This window comes from Condylura cristata, unplaced genomic scaffold (genome assembly GCF_000260355.1).
Source record: "Condylura cristata isolate star-nosed mole 26May11 unplaced genomic scaffold, ConCri1.0 scaffold00027, whole genome shotgun sequence".
In the NCBI taxonomy this organism is placed as follows: domain Eukaryota; kingdom Metazoa; phylum Chordata; class Mammalia; order Eulipotyphla; family Talpidae; genus Condylura; species Condylura cristata.
The window spans coordinates 23057197-23080283 of record NW_004567128.1 but is presented as its reverse complement, the minus strand read 5'-3'; the positions used below and the strand labels follow the sequence as shown (position 1 = coordinate 23080283).

Genomic DNA, 23087 nt, shown 5'->3' with positions numbered 1-23087 from the left:
CCATTTAAAATATTTGTCTAACTTATAATTAAACTATGTAAACTTTTTTGTACGAATACAAAAAAGAAGTGCTCTCCCATCATAATTCCATTTCTAAATTTTAACAGGGAATCACTTTAAAAATGAATGAACTAAATCATTGTATCGTTGCAAGAATTATGCATGGGGGCATGATTCACAGGCAAGGTAAGTTTCATATATGCCTTTCCTTCCTTCATTTTTTCCTCTATAGTCTAGTGCAAAAGTATTTTTATGGTCCATATGAGATACCTGTTTAATTTAAGGTCTATATAAATAATTAATTTCATTGTCTCTCTTTGGTTTTAATCACTATTGGTCTTCCTTTGCTCTTACTCATCTGCACATGCTCCAGCCTATAGATAATGGAGGGGAGGGTTATATTACAGTTCAGTTGCTGGAGCATCTCTGCATCATTTAGATCCTGATTTATCAGAGACTGTGGAAGATAAAGCATCATATCAGACCCCAGGATATGCAGAAAACATCTCTTTTGGTCTAGAAGATATATATAAAGTTAAATTGTTTCAGGGCAGGGGGAGGAGCACCCCTGAGCCCCCAAACCTGCCTGCTCTGTATAGGTTCTGCCATCTGCCGTATCAAGACAAAACATAAAAGACCTTTAATAGAAAAGATGTTAATACAATTCGTGTGCAACACAGAAAAGACAAAAAATAGTTTCCAAATCAAACCCTCGGAGTTACCCATCCCCCCGTGGGTAAAAGTCCACCCAAAGGGATTGGTCCAAAGCAAGGCCTGAAAGCTCGCCCCTAGCCTTAAAGCACCTTGTGGAGGGTCAGCAATGGCCAGACAAGTCTGGGAGGAAAAGAGCAAACTCAAAATTAAGATAAACGCTGCCATAGTGAAATCCCCACGGGTCTCTCACCCACATCTGTTTCAACCAGTCCAGAACCAAGAAGCAAGGGCAGCTTCTTCACCTGTCTCTCTGCTCCATGTGCCTCCCTCAGGGCTCCTTCTGGCCTCCATCCTGCTTCCTTCCTCCTCAGTCGCCTCTCCAGAGTCTTCTCTGCTTAGCAACACCCTCTTTTGGGTGGAGCAGGGAAGGTGGAACCTTCCCTTCTCCTGGGACCAAGCTGTTACAAAATGATAGTTTAGGAATTGTTCTCTCATTCAGGAATGAGGTTTACTATTTTTTAATTAGGAAATTAGAGTTCGATAAATAACAATATAAATATTAAATAGTCAAATAAGATATATCAAATCTATGATTAAGTTCTTACTTCCTGTGTATTAAGTACAGTCATTCTGAGGAGGGAATTCATTAAGGACTGATGTAGATGAAGAATGGTTTTTTTAAATGAAGTGGAACTTTCATTAACTTGTTGTGAGCAAGCAGGATTGGGATATACAGGTTTTGGCTCCTTTTTGAAAGGGCTGAGTTATATGCTCTGGTATTCAGAGCCTAATCCAAAAATATTTCTGCTGTCTATAAATTAGACATCCTTTATTTGAGATCAGGGTTTTTTTTTAATTAGTTGTGTAATTTGATTTTTACTAAGGTAATGTTTATTTACAACACTGTATGTGATGCAGAGGGAAGGATGCAGAGATATGGGATCTCCCCCTTCCGGTTTAGAATTTTATCAAATGCTCCTTCTTCTTCTGCTGAAAGGATCATTTGTTTTTCTCCCTGTTTATCTATGAAAGTGGTGAATGATTTTTAAAGATTTCTTAATGAAAAGCCACCCTTGCATTTCTCAGACAGATCCAGCTTAGTCATTATGTATTCTCTTTTTTTACGTTTTGCTTACTCTACATGCTAATGTTTGGTTTAGAATTTTTGTATTTACACTTATGGGCCTGACCTGTTGTTAATTTATCTCTCTTGAATTTCTCCGTCTGGTTTTAGTTTCAGAGTTACATCTGAAACTTGAAGGCCCATCTCCCTTTCATGAGTTCTCTAAAAGACTTTGCATACTACAATGATTTATAACTTGAAAGTTTGGTAGAACATGCCTTCAAAAGTATTAGCGCCTAGTGTTTTGTTTTTATTTTTTTTAGGAAAGTGTTCTCATGGTTGATATAACTTTCGATTTCTTTAACATTCATGAGGCTATGCAAGCTTTCTGTATCTTGAGTAAGTTTTAGTAAATTGCAGTTTCAAAACTGTAAGTTTTCCAAAACTATTGTAGTCTACTTAACAGTTGATAGATAAACAGGGAGAAAAACAAATGATCCTCTTTTTATTCTCCGCATCTATAATTATGTTCCCTTTATCTTTCCTAATATCATTTACATATGCTTTGTGGGTTTTTTTCCTCTCAATCAATATTGTCATGGTTTGTTCAAAAATCTACTTTGGGTTCTGTTAATTATCCCCATTTTATATTTAATTTCTATTTCATTGTTTTATGACCAATATTTATTTTCTTTTTTTCAATTTTTTAACCTAAGTTTTATGTAAAATTTTAAGTCAGATATCTCTTTGATGTAGTCCAATCTTTCCTTTCTTTCTTTCCAGTCCCGTTTTTCTTTTCTTTCTTTTTTAACATTTTAAAAGTAAAGGTTTATTAAGAAAAAGAGAGGCACCTGCATAGTCACAGGCAGGTGAGAGAGCTGTCTGTTCTTTCTAATATATGGATTTAAAACTAAACTTAATCTCTAAATACTGCTTTACTTGTATCCCACCAGTTGTGATGTGAAACACTTTATAATTCAGTTCTATGTATTTTTAAATTTATATTGCATTTTTCACTGACCTATAGGTTATTTAGAATTTAGAATTTTTTTATGTTCCACATCTAAGAGAATTTTCTGGGTATCTTTTTATAATTTACTTCTAATTGTATTGTGGTCAGAGAATGTGGTCTGTCTGACACTATTTGAGGTTTGTTGAGACTTGCTTTATGGCAAAGCACTTTAATCATTTTGGTAAATGGTCCCTGTGTACTTGAAACAGTGTTTATTATTGCATGCAGAGTTCTCTCTGTAATGGTTGGCTTCGACTTGTTGAGTTTTTTTTTTTCCCTTCAAATCTGCTGTATCTTGTTTTCTGCTTGAGCTATCAATAATTTTTGAAATATCCCATCATTATGTTAGTTATTTTTATTTCTACCTATAGATCTCTCAAATTTCACATTATATATTTGAAGCTGTTTCATTAAGTGCATAGAAGTGCCTGCTAGCCATTTCTGTTTTTTAATAATATTCTACTTAAACATATTTACCTTACACTAAATAATTATTCCAACTTTTAGTATTTTCTAGCCTGTCTCCTAGCACCCTTTTATTTCCAGCCATTTTGTGTCTATATATTTTTAGTGTGTTTCTTGTGAGCATTTCCAAAGCTAAATTTTTCATTTTTTAAAGGTACTGTAATGATCTCTATATTTTAATGGACAAGGTTAACCGATTAATAATTATTGTGATGATTTCTACCTTCTTTATATTTGTTTAACCTGTTTTTTAATTGACTTTCTTGCTTGTTTTCCATTCTTCTCCCCACCCCCCGTAGTTTAGAATATGAATACTGTGTTTTTGTTGCCTTGAAATTTTATCGTTAATATTAAACTTTACATTAATTAAACAGTATCTTAACCCCACTCTGAAAGAATACAAAGACATTCAAACACCAAATTTGATCACATTCCTGACTTATATATAGTTCTTACCCAGTATCTTAGTTTTGTTCTGGTTTAAATCTACAAAGTTGAAAATGTTATCAAAATATATGACCATTTTTATTTGAATATACATAAATGTTTATTATTTTATTTGCTTACCATTCCTTCTTGCATCTCAGACCATCCTCTGGAGATCATTTTTCTCTTCGAGTGCATCCTTAGAAATACCTTTGTGCCTTTGTTCTATTCTTGATGGTAAACTCTCTTATCTGTTAAATATTTTACTTCAGCCTCATTCTTTTTCTTAAAGATTTATTTATTTATGCAAACAAGAACTGGGGTGCAGCCAGAGGTGGGGGACTGAGAGGATTCACCAGAGACAGAGTGGGAAGCAGAACAATGGAATCCATTGAAATATACTGCTGAGGGGAGCTGCCGGCAGGTCAGGAGAGGTCTGGCACACCATGTGGGTCAGCTCGCTGGGTGGGAAACGAATTCGTGCTGCAGTGCCTTTAGCTTCGTAGTGCTGTGCTTTAACCCGCTGTGCCACATGGGAGGGCCCTTCAGCCCCATTCTTGAAGATTACCTTTGCTGATAGCACATTTTTTGTTAATGGTTACAATTCTGTTGTTTTTTTTAGCATATGCTGTTTAGCATATATTCTGTTTTCAGGAACACTGTTCACTACTGACAACCCTGTCTCTACAACTGTCCTAACTTTGTATGAGATTTCTCCTTTCTCTCTAGATGTTTTGCATCTTTGTTTTTGATATCTTATACTTTTACTACCTCCTGGCATGTATTTCTTTTTATTTATCTTGATTGGAATGCATTACTATTCCTGGATCTTTGTAATCATGTTTTCATCAGTTCAAGAAAATGTGTAACTATTAGCTCTTCAAAAGTTGTTTTTCCTGGGGCCTCCCTGGTGGTGCAGGGGTTTAAGTCTCATTGCTATCAAGCTATTGCCAGCCACTGCAGCGCAGCTTGAGGTGATGCCAGGCCAAGTTGCTGATCCACATGGCACAGCAGACCTCTCCTGTCTCACCTGCTGCTCCCCTCAGCAGTGTATTTCAATAGATTCAACTCGTCTGCTCCCCATTCTGTCTCTGGTGAATCCTCTCACTCCCCTTTGGCTGCACCCCAGGTTTTGTATGAATAAATAAATAATAAATATTAAAAAGTTTCTTCTACATGTCTTTCTGAATTTCAGTTAGATGTTTGTTAGACATTCCCTCCATATCTCTTAACATCTTTTTGATAGTTTGTTATTTCCCATCTTCCTCATCTCCTTATATCTCTGACTTGCATTCTAGTTCATTTATTTATCTGGTTACATCTTTCAGTTCATCGAAACTCTCTTCAGTCACATATGAAGTGTCCTACTCATCCATTCTTTTTCTTGTATTGAAGTGCTAGTCACATGTTCTTATTTATTTTCATCTCTATCTGCTTACACTTGTCTCTTGTTACATAATCATTCTTGAAATGGAATCCTTTGTCTTCTAATTTTGAACATATAGCTACTTTATAGTCTATCTCTGAGCAACCCAGTATCTATCCTCCTTGAGGGACTAAACCTGTTGTTTCTGATGACTTGCCTGCTTATATGTTTGGTGATCTTTGTCATCTTCTTGCTTGTTCAGTCAGTGGAAATCCTGTGGCCTTAAACTGAAAACCCTTCCTTCCAGAGGGGAGTTTGATCCTTGTTCTACTAGTTGCTGAGGAGTGGCAACTAGTACAATAAGTCCTAGACCTAACTTCTCTGACTTGCTGTTAGCTCAAGACTCAGAATTCAACTAGCAGACATTGCTGCTGTGTGTTCGCCCTTCCCAGGAACAGACTCCACCCTTGTTTTGCCAGCACTCAGCCCGGTTCCCTGGTGGAGGGGGTAGGGCAGGAGCAAGAAGTGTTCTCGGACATTTGTACTCCCTTGGTGAGACCACTCACACTCAAGAGGTGTGTCCTAAGCAGGATATAATTGTGAGAAAATCTTAGAGTGCCTTATTAGCCATATTAAAAGCAAAATCCCTAAATTTTTGTTTTGTTTTGCATTGCTGTTTTTCAAACAAAAGGAGAGAAAATAAAAATGATCATAACCTGCCTATAATTATTGTTAACTCATTGCCATATTAGCTTCTTCTGTATTTGCCTGACCACCCAACCCCCTGGATTATTTTAAAGCAAATTTCCAGCATCTATAGCATTTTATTTATACACATTTTAGTACATAACTTTTTTTTTTAAAGATTTATTTGTGCATGTAGAACTGGGGTACAGGCCAAAGGCTCAGGGGCAGCGAGAGGCTTCACCAGAGACAGAGCAGGGAGCAGAACAGGCAAGATCTACGAAGTACACTGCTGAGGGGAGCAGCGGGCGGGTCAGGAGAGGTCTGCCGCGCCATGTGTTCGCCTCCTGGGCAGGCGGGAATCGAACTCATGCGGAAGTGGCTTTAGCTTCTTAGTGCAGTGCTTTAACCCGCTGCACCACCAGGGAGAGCCAGTACATAACTTTTAAAAGACACTGTGAGCTTCTTGTAGGAAGGTCAGGTAACATGTAAGTATGCGTATGATTCATAGAGAACAAATTTTTGTATAACACTCTACTTAAGTGTTGATTCTTGGTCACTTTTTCCAATGGAAGTGTTATGTTATAAAGCTCTGAAATGCTTAGCAAACTCTTATTAAAAGGTTGCATTATATTTAATAAATAAGTTGGTGTTACATAGGTATTATCATATCATACTTTGAAAATTTACCTCACGTTTATAGATAATAATTATGAAAATATTAGCAGACACTTACCTGGTGCTTGCTATATGCCAAGAACAGCTCTGCGCCCCTCTTTATGTACTGAGCTAATTTCATCCACAGGTTTCAGCCACCTGTGAAATAGGTAGTCCTTTTTATCAATTAGTACCCATTTGTGAAAACCAAGGCTTTGGAGAGCTTCAATACCTACTCAAGAGCTTAAAACTAGTAAGAGATGGAGCTGGGATTTTTGAACCCAGACAAGGCTAGATCTAGAAATCATACTTTTAAAAACCTCTACATATTACATCTCTCAGAAAAATAGATTTTCACAGTCATCCTTCAAAATTCTGCCTTCCACAAGTAATTGTATCTGTTTTGGTGAGCTTACTAAATCAACCAAATTTTTTGTTCTGACACAAGCTATGCAACTTCTGTCGCTAGACACGGTCCAGATGGAGGGGAAATGCTCTGAAAAATCAGAATTTCCATGCTAGCTTATGTTATGACCTCCCTCTTTTGTATAATCATCAAAATATTCTAAGCAACCATCAGTTTACAACTGGATTGCCTCAGCCTCATAAGGCGCTGCCTGGCCCAGGCAAGACACACTGCCCCAGGACGGGAAATTCCTCTTAAAGTCAAAAATAATATTACAACTGGCTGATTAATAAAAGCAGTTGGCTTATAACAAAATCAATATTGTAAAACAAGGCAGTACCAGACCATGTTAAAAAATAATCAGAGTTCTTTTACTGCCCAGATGAGAACCCAAATCTTATCACTCTACTCTCATACTTAAGCTTTCTATTGCTTAGTGTTTAAATGAGGAACCTTACTATCTCTCTTAGTGATTTATCTACAAGAAAACTTCTCCACCCTAGCCCTCGACTTTACTTTACCCTCTTTCACAACTTCACCTTGACCTCACTTTATCCTCTTTCACAACTCCAACCCAGCCTCCACCCTAGCCCGACTTGACTTTACCCTCTTAAGATGTCTCAATAAGAATGAAGATCATTAAGTAGCATTTAAGGTTTAAAGGGACTTTATTTTAGCCAATCATCACTGTGGCAAATATAACAATGTTAACCTTAAATTTTATGAATTTGTGTACCTGTCTTAACTTTAATAGATTGATTTTAAGAATAATAAATGTTATACTCTCAGCTGAAGGTCAATACAACCCCAAACTGTTCTTAGAAAAAAAGGTGATTATAATCTCTCAGCCCAGTTCTTGTGCTGATGTCATCCCACTTCTTGCTCCTAATGTATAAAATAAACTGCTAAGAGCAGAACAGGAAGACTTGCACTCAACTCCAATTCCCGTGTCTTCCTTGCGCCCACTCCCCTTTTTCCCCCCTTTAGGAATCTCCGTTCCTGACGCCGCTCCCACCTTAAGAACCTGTCTGTTCTGCCCCCCAACACCTGTGATTAGGTCCAGTCCCCGACATGTTTCTGAAATATTGGCCTACAATATTTACTTAAACATTTAAAAAATACATTAGTGCCTTTGAATTTTTTTAAAGATTTATTTATGCATACAGAATTGGAGTACATGCCAGAGGTGCAGGGGCAGTGAGAGGATTCACCAGACAGAGAGGGGAGCAGAACAGGCAGCTGGATGAAGTACACTGCTGAGCGGAGCAGCGGGCGGGTCAGGAGAGGTCTGCCGTGCCATGTGGGTCACCTCTAGGGCCGAAGATCGAACTTGCACTGAAGCAGCTGTAGCCACTCATTGCGCCACCAGGAAGGACTTGGTGCCTTTGAATTTTATAATTATAAAAGTGCATATTGTTTCACAGTTATAATTCTGTGCAATCTCTTAGGTACACTTCATGTCGGTGATGAAATTCGAGAAATCAATGGAATCAGTGTGGCTAACCAAACAGTGGAACAGCTGCAAAAGATGCTTGTGAGTAAATTAAAGTTTCTTTTTCTTTTTTAAGATTGACTTTCAGTTGGTTAGATTATTTTTTTATTCAAAGATTTATTCATTTGTGCATACAGAACTGGGGTACAGGCCAGAGGCTCAGGGGCGGTGAGAGGCTTCACCAGAGACAGAGTGGGGAGCAGAACAGGAAGATCCATGAATCACATTGCTGAGGGGAGCAGCGGGCAGGTCAGGAGAGGTCTGCCACACCATGTGGTCACCTCTGGGGCAGGCGGGAATCGAACTCATGCAGAAGCGACTTTAGATTCTCAGTGCTGTGCTCTAACCCGCTGAGCCACCAGAGAGGGCCTGGTTAGCTTATTTTTAATGCACAAATAAGGGGTATTCTTTTGTAATCAGAGTATTTCTAGTACTATCATTTGTGTGGACTTAAATTTATGCAACATTCCTAAAACTTGACAGCTGAGAAAACATTTCCATGCAATAGCATTTGGAAACATTTTATCCATCCTTAGCAATTTGGAATTTCATCATTTATCTGCTATTTAACTAGAATATGTTTAAAAATAACCTTCCTAGCTGTAGATTGAACCAGTTTCTCACGGACCTCAACTCTGCTGATATCAGCATGTCAGCAACCTCTTTCCTGTTCAGCTGAGTCATAGACAGCTGTGTGGATTTCTGTACACTACCCAGGGAAGGGAAGTCTTAGAATATCAGGCCATATTCTGGACTATAGATACTCAAAGTCTGTGTGCAAATTTAAAAAAAAAAAAAAAGGCGGAACAGACCTTGCCAAAATTCACTATCCTAGCAAGCAAGGGGAGATGTTCTGGACCTCTGATTTAGATCCTCTTCCCACTGCAATGTGAAAATTGTTGAGTATGAAATAAGGAACATAGATTCATTACAAAAAAAATAAAGTAAGTCCAAAGTTATATGAAGTGTACCATCATAATCTAAATTACTCTGTTTGATTCCACTTATATTCACTTTTCAGGGCCTGTCACTCAGAAGTTTCCCTTTCCATGTGTATAAAATGCCAACCTTTGGAGGGCTATTATACATTGTTAGAGGAATAAGGCCTTGACTTGGCAGGGCTTTTCCTAGGAACTTGTGCTCCTGTGAGCCGTCCCTGCTTTATAAATCGGTTCTGTTTAGGCCTGTGTGCTGTCTTGCACGAATTGCCCCCATGCATTTTGAGTGGTTTCTTACGTGGTTTTGTATGCAACATTTGTTTGTAAAAGAGCTCTCTTTTTTCTGTTCCAACTCCAGCGAGAAATGCGGGGGAGTATTACCTTCAAGATAGTGCCAAGTTATCGCACTCAGTCTTCCTCCTGTGAGGTAATGGCTCTAACCAACCACCCTATCTCTTCTGGGTCCTAACTAACTGTCTGCTGATGGCTGAATGTTTTGGCTTTCTGGGAAATTGTTTCTGCCTGTGCTGTTGATTACTGCACACCAATTTTACAACAAAGATAACGGAACAGAGTAGGTCCCATCCACCTACTCAGCCCTGCTTCCATGGGGATCTCCTCAGCACTTGAACTTTCTGCAGGCTGGAATCGAAGAAAAAGTTAGAGGAGATGCAGATAATGACATAAGGCATAAGAAAAACAAATAGAGTCTCTGAGGAAAAATATAAGATCATAATTGCAATCATATTTCCGGGAAGTACATTCACTTCCCTTTATTAAGAAGTCACATAGTTCTTCTTTCCAAGAATATGAGAAGTGATCTATTTCTGTAAGATAGACTTCAGATATTTGTGACAGGTCTCTAGATGAACGTTAAGTCCATGAGGAACTGGTAACTGACTTAATTAGAGCGATGTACACTTTTGCAACTTTTGCGAAGCTTATTAATTTTCAAATATTATGTGATTCATGAACAAGTAAATTTTCTTGACTAACACAACCCCAAAGTTTCTTACAATAGGCCTTGCCTGTAGCAATTGTAGCTTTTCCAACCTATATAATTCAGTTTCATTATTGGTTATGAGATGCAAAAATCTATTATTTTGCTTTTTGGAATTATAAGCTGGCATAAATGGTCACTGCACATGCAATTTGAGGATTATTTGTTGAAACTTGTTCTTTCGGGTACATCTTTAGGAGTATGTGTGTGTCAGTATGAAGTTGACATATGAAGTTTCTACAGTTAATTTTTAAGGCTGACAGGCAACTTACTGAATCTCATCTAGAAAATCGAATTTGTACTTAGAATTGGAAAGAGATATTATATTGCTTCTTCCATTCTTTATTTAATACTAGAAATTTCACAAGAAAAATCAAAGGCTTCATGGTGTTTTCTAAGCATGTTACTATTACAACATATTCAAGAATAACTTTTCTAAACTTATTCAAGCTGTATAACAATTTGTAGTTTTGTTATATATTTTTAGTGAGCCATGACAGTGGGTTTTCTGGTTTATTAGGTCTTGAGCTCCTCTTGGTGGCTTTTAATGGAACTTCAATTAACATTATATTTCAAAAGAAAATGTAGATCTGCTTCTGCTTCAGGATTCAGAGTTTTGAAATTTTTTACCTAGAATACTAACCTTGCTGGGAAAGAGGATCTCACACATACCACATACATTTTATTGAAGCATTTTAATATTCTATAATTACTGCCATTCCTCACACCATTTCTCATTGGTTGAAGAAATTTAGTATATACATTTTTTTTTTTTTTTGGTCTTTTTGGCTAACTAATCAGAAGATATTGCTGTAACAGAAGTTTCTCTTATGTTTTTTAAATGGTTGAATTAGTTGGGGGTGGAACCAGTATTATTCATGTAAATTGCACTCTTTAATTAGGACAGTCCCCCCACCCCACCTTGCCTTCTTTACCTCTGAATCGAAGTAAAAAAATGACGCTCCCTTCCTAATCCCACCCCCAACCTGTTTGGCCCTCCTGTGCTCTGCAGAAATGAAGCTTGTGGTTGGACTCTTCCCAATTAGAGCTACTTCCTAAAGGAAAATTCACTGACCACCTGCATTGCATCAACACCCCCAGGTCCTTGGTAAAAGTGAGAACTCCTGCCCTTCACCCTGGCCCTACTGACTTTAGCCTCTGAGAATAGCACCTAGAGATGGATCTTCTCACTCACTTTTGAGAAAGCTCATCTCAGGATCCTATTATTTAAAAGGCTAAAAAGTTCCAGAAGTTTTCTTTAAATCATCTAGAAAAAAATAGATGACATTTGAACATATGCACATATTTCAAAGGTTTCAGAGAACGCTATAAAACCAAAAATTCTAAAATACTTAGTTTCTTCCTCTCCTTGGTCTTATCATTAAGGCTAATTTGAACAATAAGGGAATTGCGCCTGGAAAGGATTTTGAGTTTGCTGAAGAAAATGGAGAGTGTGATGCCGAAGCATGAACCTAGGGAGGGTGGCTGCACCTCCTGCAGTCTTTCCCAGAGTGTAATATTTTTATAGGCTCCAGATGATTATTTTAATCAATCTGATCTTAAAATTAAAGGTTTCTTCTTTGGTGTATTTCCATCTCTTACCCTTATTAGCAATATTTGTCCTAGAAAGATTCTAAGGTGATTATACAACATGAGGTGCCTTTTTTAGGTTTCTTCAGCCTTTTTTGACACTTGGGTACCTAACAATTATTACTTTCAAACTTAATTTTTAATGAAAACTAAGCCTTTCATTTCATCAGCAATAATTTTGCAGTAATATTTGTTGCTTTATGATACTTGGTAGGGTTTAATATTAAGTCAGCCTTCTGGGTCTCGCTTAAAGAAAGCAAAGGTTATAGAATGTTGGAGACAGGAAAGAAACGATTACTGGCACACTCATCACAATATGTGACTCTTCAAACTGCAAATTTTTTTGCTACTCTGTGAAATCATGCAAGTAAGTCAGTATGGCAGCTGAAAACCTCAAAGGAAATGGTTGTCAGACTGTGGTTGTAACTGTTGATGTGAATATTTGTTTCTGTGCTGGTGTTCTGTGTTAATGAACCTTGTGTCTTATTTCAGAGAGATTCCCCCTCCACTTCCAGACAGTCCCCAGCTAATGGTCATAGCAGCACTAACAATTCTGTTTCGGTAAGAACTCTAGCTCCACACAGCAAAGTGTGACAATTTTGTTGGTGCCACCTGCCATAAGTGTTCTAGTTACATGTGTTCAGTGGAAATATTGTCTTCTGCCGATATACGAGGCTACTACAGCTACAATGCAGTTTACTCCTGAAAACCTTTGTCGACATTTTCTTCTCGTTAAAAATCCCTTTCATTAGTTAAATTTCGAGAAAAGTAGCTAAAGACTGCTTTGGTCATTCCAAAAAAATTTCTAGGCCACCCCACTAGTATTTATGACTCTGCTCAAACCTATGCAAAGAATGAATGTAAACTCATTGAAATTTCTAAGTACTTTTTAATTTGAAAAAGATAAAGAAAGAAATGCAAGGATTTTGCAGAGCAGGCATTTTGGGTATTCTTGGGCTTTGTAGTTGTCTATTCTGAGTGATATCAGCAACGTGTATTAGTTTCCGCTATCTAAGTTTACGAATTGGTGTGCCCTCTGTTATTGTGGTCCGTGCACATACTTTTGTGAATTATAAGCCTTGCCTGGACATGAAAAGCAAAAGGAACTGGCTTCAAACCGCACTTAAGCCACGCTGTTATCACATCTTTAACACAAAGTACTTTGTTTTTACTTGAATTTTTGTATTTTACCCTTTTTCAGAACTGTCCATTTTGGAATATAAAAAGAATTTTGTAAATGTATTTAAACAAATAGAAGCACTTATAGGTGCAGGTATGCAATATTTTGGGGTAACAAAATATTCTCTAAGTTGCTGATATTGCTGTTGAAATTATTGAGCATTATAATAATACAGCAGTATCGTGTTTTTCCTATTAATTTGCCCTTTAAAATACATCAACATTTGTATCAGGTAAAATTTTAAATAGAGATCATCTCAGATGGAATGAGATCAGTAAGAGAATTATGGAAGAAAACTTCCTATGACTTTGATTTTAAGCTTCAAAATAGACTACCAAAGGAATTACTGATTTGTAACAGTTAACATTTCATACTTTTATGATGGTGAAAATACACACGGCCATTGAAGTTTTCAAAATCTAAGTGGTTGCATTGACTGAGTTGAAAAGGGCAACAGCTCTTCTTAGTTTGGGGTTTTTTTTTGTTTGTTTTTGTTTTTTTATATAGGCTATTTCACTTGCAGTGGCTTTTGTGTTGAAGATGCTGACTTGTTTCTTAAGAACACATTTTCTCTCTGCTTAAACTTACCTGCTTTCTTCAGCTTGCTGCTAAATGGCCTGGGTTTGATTTTTTTTTTTTTTTGATAACTCAACATTTCTGAGAAATGGAATAATGTATATTATCTCTTTACAACTTAAATCTAGCTCATTTTTTTAACCATATTGTAACAGAACACACAAATTACCTTGTGCGCTTGAAAAGTAAATGAAAATTTTTCTCCTGGGTTGGCTTTATTCTGCAGGACTTGCCATCAACTACCCAACCAAAAGGACGACAGGTGAATAGATATCCTCTCTAGAAACTTCTCTAAACTGAGCTGCTAATAGCCAATCCTTTATTAACCCTTTCCATCCCATGATGTCTGCATTTTGGACCATAACATTTGAGCGTTAAGAGCTTGTACCATTTCATTTTAACACATTACACATGACTAATTCTCTATAAAGAGTTTTTCCTCACATCTTTGTAGCTGTGATGGTTATTGTAATTTCAACCTGATAATTTTATGTTGATGACTGAAAATTCAGCCTTTGGGAGGAGGGGTCTTGTAGTCTTGACTCGGGGGTGAAAAAAAAATTTGAAGTTATAAAATTCTTAGAATTCGAAGAATAACTAAAATGTACATGCTGGTGAACAATTTAAGCACTAATTTTCTGAAATTCAAAGACTTCTTAATTTGTATTTGCATGTGTATTTCTATAAGCCATTTACAATGAAAAATATGGATATAGTTATCCTGGTTTTATGTTCTTATATGCCTCTGTTAATTCAACCATGAAAAAATAAGTGCTTCCTAACACTGACTTTCCATTTGCCAGCACTTTAGAAGCATAGCTTTTAGGAGCAAATGCAGAGACTTGTTAAATGTATAGGCTGCATTTGCTTAAATAGAAAAATCACACAGTAGTTCCAAAGCCTTCAGGTTGGTTTTACAGTGACTTATACATTAACATTCAGATTTAATTTTAAAAGATAGAATTTTTATGGGCTTTTTCTTCTAGTGTGATATTAAAGAATAATCAGGCTTAAATTTAAGTTTTGCATAAATTAGCATCTGATAGAATTCACCCAAAATTTAGTGTTGAAACTGAATAATTAATACAACATTGGATTTCTAGCACCTTATCTTAAAGCATTTTGAGACCTAATAATTCACAAAATGCTGCCATATAAACCCTTGTACACTAAATGTTTCCTTGTATATTGTTTACCAATTACATTTACATATCCTAAGGTTCAGAGCCTTGAACTGTGCACATCTTAAAGCTCTGTGCTAATTTCTGGTATTATATTGGCAAAGGAAAGATTTGCTTTCTTTTTCTTCTCTCAGAAAAGTACAGTACAAATATAAAGCTTAATCCCTTTTAAAACATAAAACTTTAAAAAAAAAACTTTTAGAAACTCTCTGAGTCACATGTAAGTTTACCGACAGTGCCAGAGATCTCATAGGCACTTTATGGATGCCTACCCAGAGTTCTCCTGCTAGTTTATAGCATGTGCTGCTTTAGGGTTAAAATCTACCCTGAATGTTTATATTTGTGGCTTGAGGGCTGCCACCTGGCCTTGCCAATTTATCTATCATATCAGCTAGATATATGCAGATTTTAAGATGGTAAACATACTTCTCTAAATTATAAGTCTATTCTGTTATATTAGATGCAGAAACTAAGTCTTCAATTTTAGGAAGTATCTTAAGTGCCCCCTCCAGATAAAAGTAGTACAGATCTGAACCTTTTATAGATACAGATCAGAGGCTTCTAGTAGGAGCAGTTTTTGTGTTGTATTTCCATGCATCCGTTTTGCTTTCACCATCTAATGTCCTATGTGTATCGTAAGTGTTGCTGTGTGGTTATTAGGTTAGAGGTAACTGTTTTCTTTCACAATACCATGGCATCCTTTCTTACAAACTCCTGTTTTATAGATCTATGTAAGAGCACAATTTGAATATGATCCAGCCAAGGATGACCTCATCCCCTGCAAAGAAGCTGGCATTCGATTCAGAGTTGGTGACATTATCCAGATTATTAGTAAGGATGATCACAATTGGTGGCAGGGTAAACTGGAAAACTCCAAAAATGGAACTGCAGGCCTCATTCCTTCTCCTGAACTTCAGGAATGGTAGGTTTTGGGGTTTTGTTATTTGTTTTATAGTAAAAATGAAACTATCAATTCATTTTTCAATTGTTTATTAGTGTTTAATATCATAACACCTGTTAGATATGTTCCTTACTCTACTAGCCAAACAGAATTCAAATTAGTCATCCAAGAATTCGAAGTTGTCAGCATCTAGTGAGCTCCTACTTCTTACAGAGTCAGGTCTTCTTTTCACTTCTAAGGAAAGGAGGGTCCAGGGAGAAGTTGAAGGCCTCAGTTCTCATATCATTGTCTCTTAGCAGAGCCCTGTAACCTTTTAGAATTGCATTTTTTAATGTACCCTCTCCTTGCCCTCTGCTTGATCTCATCACCCCTGTTCTACTCCACTACAGGAGAAAAACTCAAATGTCATGATTCAGTGTCACTCAGCACAGTTGAAGATAAAATGGGTTTCACTGTTAGGAGAAAAAGCCATCAGGAGCTTTGCTCCTTACTTTGACCATTCTGTTAGACAGTTCATGTTGTCAAAAGAGGTTACAATCAATCAACCTTTAGACTAAGAGAAGAGTCACAGTTGGTACATATTTTGGTAAAATCTTTTTCTGCCATTGTTGTTATAGTTCGCTTGAGTAGAACTTTTTTTTTTTTTAATGTTGATGATTTTACCATTGTCAATACTTTGGTAACATAGCAGAAGTTTACTGCAAAAGACATAACCTTACTCTTGAGGTTTTTTTCATGTAACTAATAGCTATCAGATATCGTTGAGAGTTCACCTAGCTAAAAGACTAAAGACATTGTGTCCATTACAGCTGATTTTTTCCCCACCCATTTTCCTCACAAGATAAAGGGATTTATCAACGTACCTCTTTTGCATGATTGCCTCTTTCATCTATCCTATATTTCCCAAGAACATTTTTGAATTTAGGATGTTACAGCTAATAAGGACTTCAGATGCCATCATTTTAGACACAGAAGTGTAGGCTCAGATAGAGGAAGTAACAGTGGCCTGTCTGGCATTGTCTTTCACTGTCACAAAATGGTTTAAACCTAAGCAGGAGGAAAGTGATTTCTGAATTGTGATGGTGATGTTATTATATTGTTACTAATATTTATATATCATATGAAAGTGTTTAAATTTTGCTCTTGAATATGAGCATTTACTGAAAACGATTATGTAGATTCCCAGCCTCTTCTCTGTACTCAAATCATCTATATAAATAGTATTTTACTGATACCTAGAACTCAGTCCTCTGGAAGAATCTTGAGAAATGACAATGGAAAAAGCAGATCTGCTACTCTTTTCCTGTAATGATGGGTTAAATTATTTAATAAATCCTCCTACTGAAAAAAACTGAGAAGTACTGCATTTTTAAGGCTCTTCATTGAGTAGCTGAAAAGGTTTTGGGAAATCAGCGATCAATTTTTCTATGGAAATCATTCATAAGTATGATAAAGAAAGTACTGCAGTGCCAAATTGCCCCTTTTTGCCAGAACATTTCTGTTACTGAACACTTCTATGCCAGAAGACCAACATTAAGACCTAAGTCAATACAAATAGGATTATCTGTTAGACACCCCTACCTACATTGTTAAGACAGCAAAAGCCCTGGGTCTCCCTGGTGGCGAAAGGGGTTAAGTGCAGCATTATGAGGCTGTCGCAGCCACTGCAGCACCAATTCTATCCCTGGCCAGGGAGCTGACCCACATGGTGCAGCAGACCTCTCCTGCCTTACCCGCTGCTCCCCTCAGCAGTGTGTTTCAGTCAATCTGCCTGTTCCGTTTCCTCTCATCACCCTTCCCCCATGCCTGTGACCCATACCCCAATTCTTGTATGCATAAATAAAAAAAATCTTTAAAAAACCTGCAAAAGCCATAAGCACTGGTTTAGAACAGATAAGTATGCCCTCACTCCAACTCAAGGAGATGGTACGCAAGGCTGCTTTGTCACTAAGCAAAGCAAAAGACAAGTGTAAAGGAAAAGCACGTCTCCAGAAAACAATTATGGCCTCAGGCCCACATTGAATGAATTTGCATGCAGGCAAACATAGCTTGGGGCAGCCAATAAGTCTCCAGCCAGATACAATTTGATTTCTTTTTACTAAATAGTTCCAGATATCTGGTATAAACAAAAAAGAAGTCTCTGAAGAATAATATTCTTTATATATATATATATATATACCCCCCTGATCCTTTACACTCCTGCTATGAGTGAAACCATCGGTATTTTTCTTTTTCTTTCTGGCTTATTTCACTAAGCATGATCCCTTCCAGCTCCATCCAGGTTGCTGCAAATGGCATGAGTTTATCTTTTTTGATTGCTGAGTAATATTACATTGTGTATATATACCACATCTTGATCCAGTCAGCTATTTTTGGGCATTTGAGTTGATTCCACATCTTTCCTATTGTAAATAGAGCAGCAATAAAAATAGGTGCAGGTGTCTTTTTTACTAGGCTTCATTCTGGCATTCCTCCTACCTGTCACACACACTCTCAAAAAAAAAAAAGATAAAGGAAATTCAAGGACAGTAACCAGCAAGTTAGAATAAACTAGGTATACAAGGAAAATAACAAAACTTGAAAGAATAAAATTCTACCAAAATGATAGACAGAAGAAACAAGCCCAAGCCCACTTCATGTATTGGAATAAGGAAAGAGGGTTTGTTTCTTCAAAGATTTATGTATACAAGAACTGGGGTATAGGCCAGAGATGGGGGGGGGTGGATGAGAGGATGCACCAGAGACAGAGTGGGGGACAGGACAAGTGGAACTACTGAAATCCACTGCTGAGGAGAGCTGCGGGTGAGACAGGAGAGGTCTGCTGTGCCATATGTGGGTCACTCCCTGGCCGGGGAACTATGGAGATCCATACAATGGGATGCTATTGAAGCAAGAAAGAGGAATGAAATATTGATACACACAATAGTATGGATGAAAGTCAGTCATTATGCTGTATGAAAGTAGTCAGGCAAAAAGGATATACTTTAAGATTCCATTTGTATAAAGCTCCTGAAAATGCAAAACAACTCTAGAGTGATAGTGGTTGCCTGAGAATGGGAGAGTGAGATAGGGATTGCCTTGGGGCATAAGAAAATTCCTGTGGTGATGAAAATTTCTTTTTCTTGATTGCAGTGATGGTTTCCTGGCTATACATATGTTACCAGGCAGGGTGAGAAACACCCTAAAACCCCCAAACCTGCCTGCTCTAAATAGGTTCTGCCATCCACTGCATCAACACAAAACATACTCTAGTGCATTAAAAAAAATAGAAAGAAACTTGAATACAATTAGTGTGCAAAAAGAGAAGAAGAGGGAAAGACAGAATATAGTTTCCAAATCAAGCACCTGAAATTACCCATCCCCTCATGGGTAAATGCCCAGCCACACAGGGTTGGCCCAAAGCAGGGCCACTGAAGCCCAAATCTTTCCACAGGTCTAAGGCACTTTCTGGTGGGGACCCGTAGGAAATGGGGGGAAGGGACCAGACAAGTCTGGAAAGAAAAAGAAAAACCAAATCAAGATAAACACTGCCATTGTTAACCTCCCCACAGTCCCTCACACTGATTCAGGGGTCTCCTTCCCTGTCCCCCAAGTCCCTGGTCCAAAGCCGAGAAGCAAATGCAACTTCCTCACATGTCTCTCTGCATGTGCCTCCTCCTGGCCTCCTTGCTGCCTATCTTCCTTCCTTCCTGCCTTCGCTCCTTCGCTCCTTCAGTACTTCCTTTCTTCCTCCCTTCCTCTGGTCTCCTCCAACTTCTTTCTGCTCAGCTCCATCCTTCCCTTGGTGGGGCAGGGAACCTGGCACATCCCCTCTCCCTGAGGACCACCCTGCTACAAGAACTCATGAAATATTGATAGTTCTCACCATAATAAAAAAAACAATGCTTCTAAATTAACTAAATTAGAGCTGAGAAGTTCGGTTCATCAAAAGTTACCATAAGAAGAGGAAAAAGGCAAGTAACCAAGTGGAAGAACTTATCACTAGTAGGTCTAATATCCAGACCATACAAAGAATTCCTACAAATCAATGAGAAAAAAAAACTAGATAGGAAAATGGTCAGTGCACACTTGCTGGAAGAAGAAATCCCACAGCCATATAGAAATATAAAAAGGTTTTGTTCACAGATAAGCCAGAAAGAAAAAGAAAAATACCAGATAGTTTTACTCTTAGGAATGAGAGGATTCAAATAAGAGATGGGCGGGGGGAAGAATAATTATAGTAAAGTGAATATCAACATCAACAGGCAGCTATAAGCCAGAGACATTCTGCAGGCTGGGAAGAGGGACAAGGATCAAAACAGGGGAGGGAGGAGCACAAGGAACTCTGGTGAGGGTGCACAGGCCGGTGAATCAGTAGTGGGAATTTCTGGGGACTGGAACCGGAATGAGAAAGCACACATTGTACAAAAACAAACAAGCAAACAAACAAAAAAACCCCGCACTTCTGGCCTATACCCCAGTCTTTGTATCATAAATATATAAATCTTTTTGAAAAAAAAAAAAAAAGAATGTAGTGGGAAGAGCATGGGCTCTGGTGCCAGACTTTCTTCACTCTCCTCTGATTAGCTGTGTGACTTGAGGCAAATTGCTTAACTCAAATCTGCAGTCCCCTTCTCATCTGTAAAGTGGTGGCACGATTGCAAGCGTTGTTAGGAAGACTAAATGAGTTGTTGCATGTAAGTTTCCTAGGAAAACACCTAGCACTAAGTCGGTTAAAGCTAAGGCGTGAGAATTCAAACCCTGCCCAGCTCAACTCAAAATCCCATGTTCCTTCCACTATACATCACGACACTATGTTTAGGTTTCTCAGCTGTGTTATCAGATAATGTATGTTCAGACCATACACTGTCGTTTTATTCTAACCCTATGTTTTTAAAACTTTTCTAAGAAATTATCATGAAAGACAATGAACAACCTTTATCTGAGTCATTTGAAGGTTGTAGGGAGTAGGTTCATATCAACTCTTCAAATGAATGGCTTTTCTCTTTTATCAACATGAAACTATACTTCCGTTGTTTCTTTCTTTACTAGGCGCGTAGCTTGCATCGCTATGGAGAAGACCAAACAGGAGCAGCAGGCCAGCTGTACTTGGTTTGGCAAGAAAAAGAAGCAGTACAAAGATAAATATTTGGCAAAGCACAATGCAGGTAGGGAAAAGAAGAGCTGTTACAGAAGGGGGTTAACCATCTCGAAGGCCAAAATAGATGTAATGTCTCAATTTATTCTTCAGAGTTCTCTACCCAAACATTTTAACACATGGCAGCCGCATCAGCTTGCAAAAGCTTTAAGAAACCCCTAATTTCAATTGTTATGGTTTTTGGCCAGATTTTCAGTTATACTTTACAAGAGGAATCTACTATTTGAAAATAGTATTCTCCGTAACTATAAGAACCCAGTACACTAAGTCCTTTCCTGAGAACAGAGAGTTTGAGATTTTGTTCAGTTGCTAGGATTCTTGCCTTTCGCTGAGATTGTCATGAGCAAATACCCTGGCTCCTGGCTCCAATCCGGTCTCCTCACATGTTCTGTGCCGCACTTCTAAGGGGAAATGTGTGTTCTTAATAGAAAGCTGTAGTACAGCTGGCTTGGGGCTTGGTTTGAAAGAGCACAAATGACATTGAATCCTAACTTGGTTGAGTTGGTTTCTGGAGGTAGTCTTCCTCCCAGAGTTCCTTGGCCCTCCAAAGACCAAGACCATTGTGTTGATCTTCGCTTCATGTTATGTTTGTCTATATGGGAGCTTGCAGTCAATTTAAATCAGAGTATTTGCTCATTTTGCTAAAAACTGAAGTACATACCTGTCATTGCAGGAGAATTTCCAAAATTCAGTGTGTAACTTAAAATGATGATATGCAAAGGGGGGGGGTTATTTTCAATAGCTTCTTGATAACATCACTCTTTCTATAAGGAATTTTTTCTAGGGAATTGAAAGCCCCAACAGTGTCATGAGAAAGTTCCCAAGGTTTCAGAAATAATTTCAAAAATCAAATATGTAGCCAAAAATAAAAGAGAGAATGAAGTCATGACGTGTAATTGTGCATATCCAACTTCACAGCCTTTACTTAACAAATATGAAGTGCATTTTCCATAGTATGATATGTATTATTAGAATTCACTAAGAAAATTTATTTAGAAAATCTGAATTGACCATTTTTTTAATCAGAGTTTAAAAGTATAAACATTTTGAAATACTGTATAATGTGGAATGAATGTGAGCAGCCAGGTGGGTTAAAGTCTTTCTTTTCGGCAGTGTACCACGTTTTTATTTCCAATAGTGTATCTTTATCTTTTCTGATTTTATACCACTGCAAAGAGGCAGTCTGGTTAATGGCACTTTTTGGCTTGTTTTATAATGGGAAGAAATGTTTAGAGCAGATCAGTTAAATATAATTTAGTGACTATTAATTTCAAATGCTCATGCAGTAATATTTGAAGAAATTCACTGTAGTATCACAGGATGGTGTTTAACACTCTGTCAGTAGTTATTGCTAAGTTCTCTATAAGGCACATTTATTTCCATCAGCTTCTAGAAAATTCAACAAATTAGATGTGTTGACATGGATAGATGGATAGATAGATCACCTTATAGTTTTTACAATAATTTTAAATGATATCTAGTGGAATGGAAATTTAAAACTAAAAAAGCAAAGAACTGAATGGTGATTTCATCATTAGCTTTATAGTCTAGCAATGGAAAGCATGTAGACAAGAGTTTTTAACTGCCAACGTACTTTAATTCAGCTCTGATGAAAAATAAGCCAATTGATTGAAAAAATTAGAATCTTTCTGACAAAGAAATCAGTTGAATCATTCACCTAAGAATTTTGTCAAAGAATCAGCATCTCATCTGGCAACTGATGTATTCCATCCTTCCCTTTTTATTTTTTTTGGCAAGCAAAACATATTTTTTCAGAAATAAATATGACCTCATAGTTTCCTAAGGCTAATAAAACATTACACTCTAACATTAATATTGGAAACAACAAAATTTTATGGTTAAGACAATTGGTGTACGAGTCACTAAATCTAGGTGTTTATCTAGACTTACCTAACTTACCTGGTCATATGACCTTGGGAGTGCCAGAATAGATACTGCTGTTCCCATAGGAAAGATTTTTTTTTTTAAACTAAGGTTCAGAGAGCTGATACCACATGATTCACTTTTCCATATTTGGTCTATGGGGCATCACTGATCTTCCATGGTTTCTTTTTCTCTCTGACCCGTCACAGGTGGTGCTCAGTAGTTCACAAATATACCTGTTAAGGTTAACAAGCAACTAGAAACAGGCCAGCAGTTACTACACCTGACTGTGGGACTTGGAGAAATCCCTTGGTTCCTATTGGCCTCAAACCAAGGGAATCAGATTATTCAATCAAGGGTATCTTTTCAAACTCTACAATTTAGTGGATCCCAGATTCTTTTATCACTGGACATGACAAATGGCTATTATTTTGTAAAGCCAACTACTCTTTATTGAGGTAGCATTAGTTTACAA

The 23087-nt window shown here is 37.4% G+C and overlaps 1 protein-coding gene across 16 annotated transcripts in view; it reads left to right on the top strand.

The window, feature by feature from the left end:
- The window catches only part of CASK (calcium/calmodulin-dependent serine protein kinase (MAGUK family)), a 350351-nt gene that overhangs the window by 303799 nt on the left and 23465 nt on the right, over window positions 1-23087 (top strand). For 8 of the 16 annotated variants that reach the window (XM_004689958.2, XM_012730304.1, XM_012730305.1 and 5 more), the window contains 7 exons: window positions 108-186; window positions 8182-8267; window positions 9522-9590; window positions 12246-12314; window positions 13736-13771; window positions 15416-15612; window positions 20623-20738. In XM_004689958.2, the coding sequence (XP_004690015.1) occupies window positions 108-186; window positions 8182-8267; window positions 9522-9590; window positions 12246-12314; window positions 13736-13771; window positions 15416-15612; window positions 20623-20738 (652 nt within the window). The remainder of the gene's footprint in view (window positions 1-107; window positions 187-8181; window positions 8268-9521; window positions 9591-12245; window positions 12315-13735; window positions 13772-15415; window positions 15613-20622; window positions 20739-23087) is intronic. The other 8 variants (XM_004689959.2, XM_012730307.1, XM_004689960.1 and 5 more) reach the window with 3 other exon arrangements.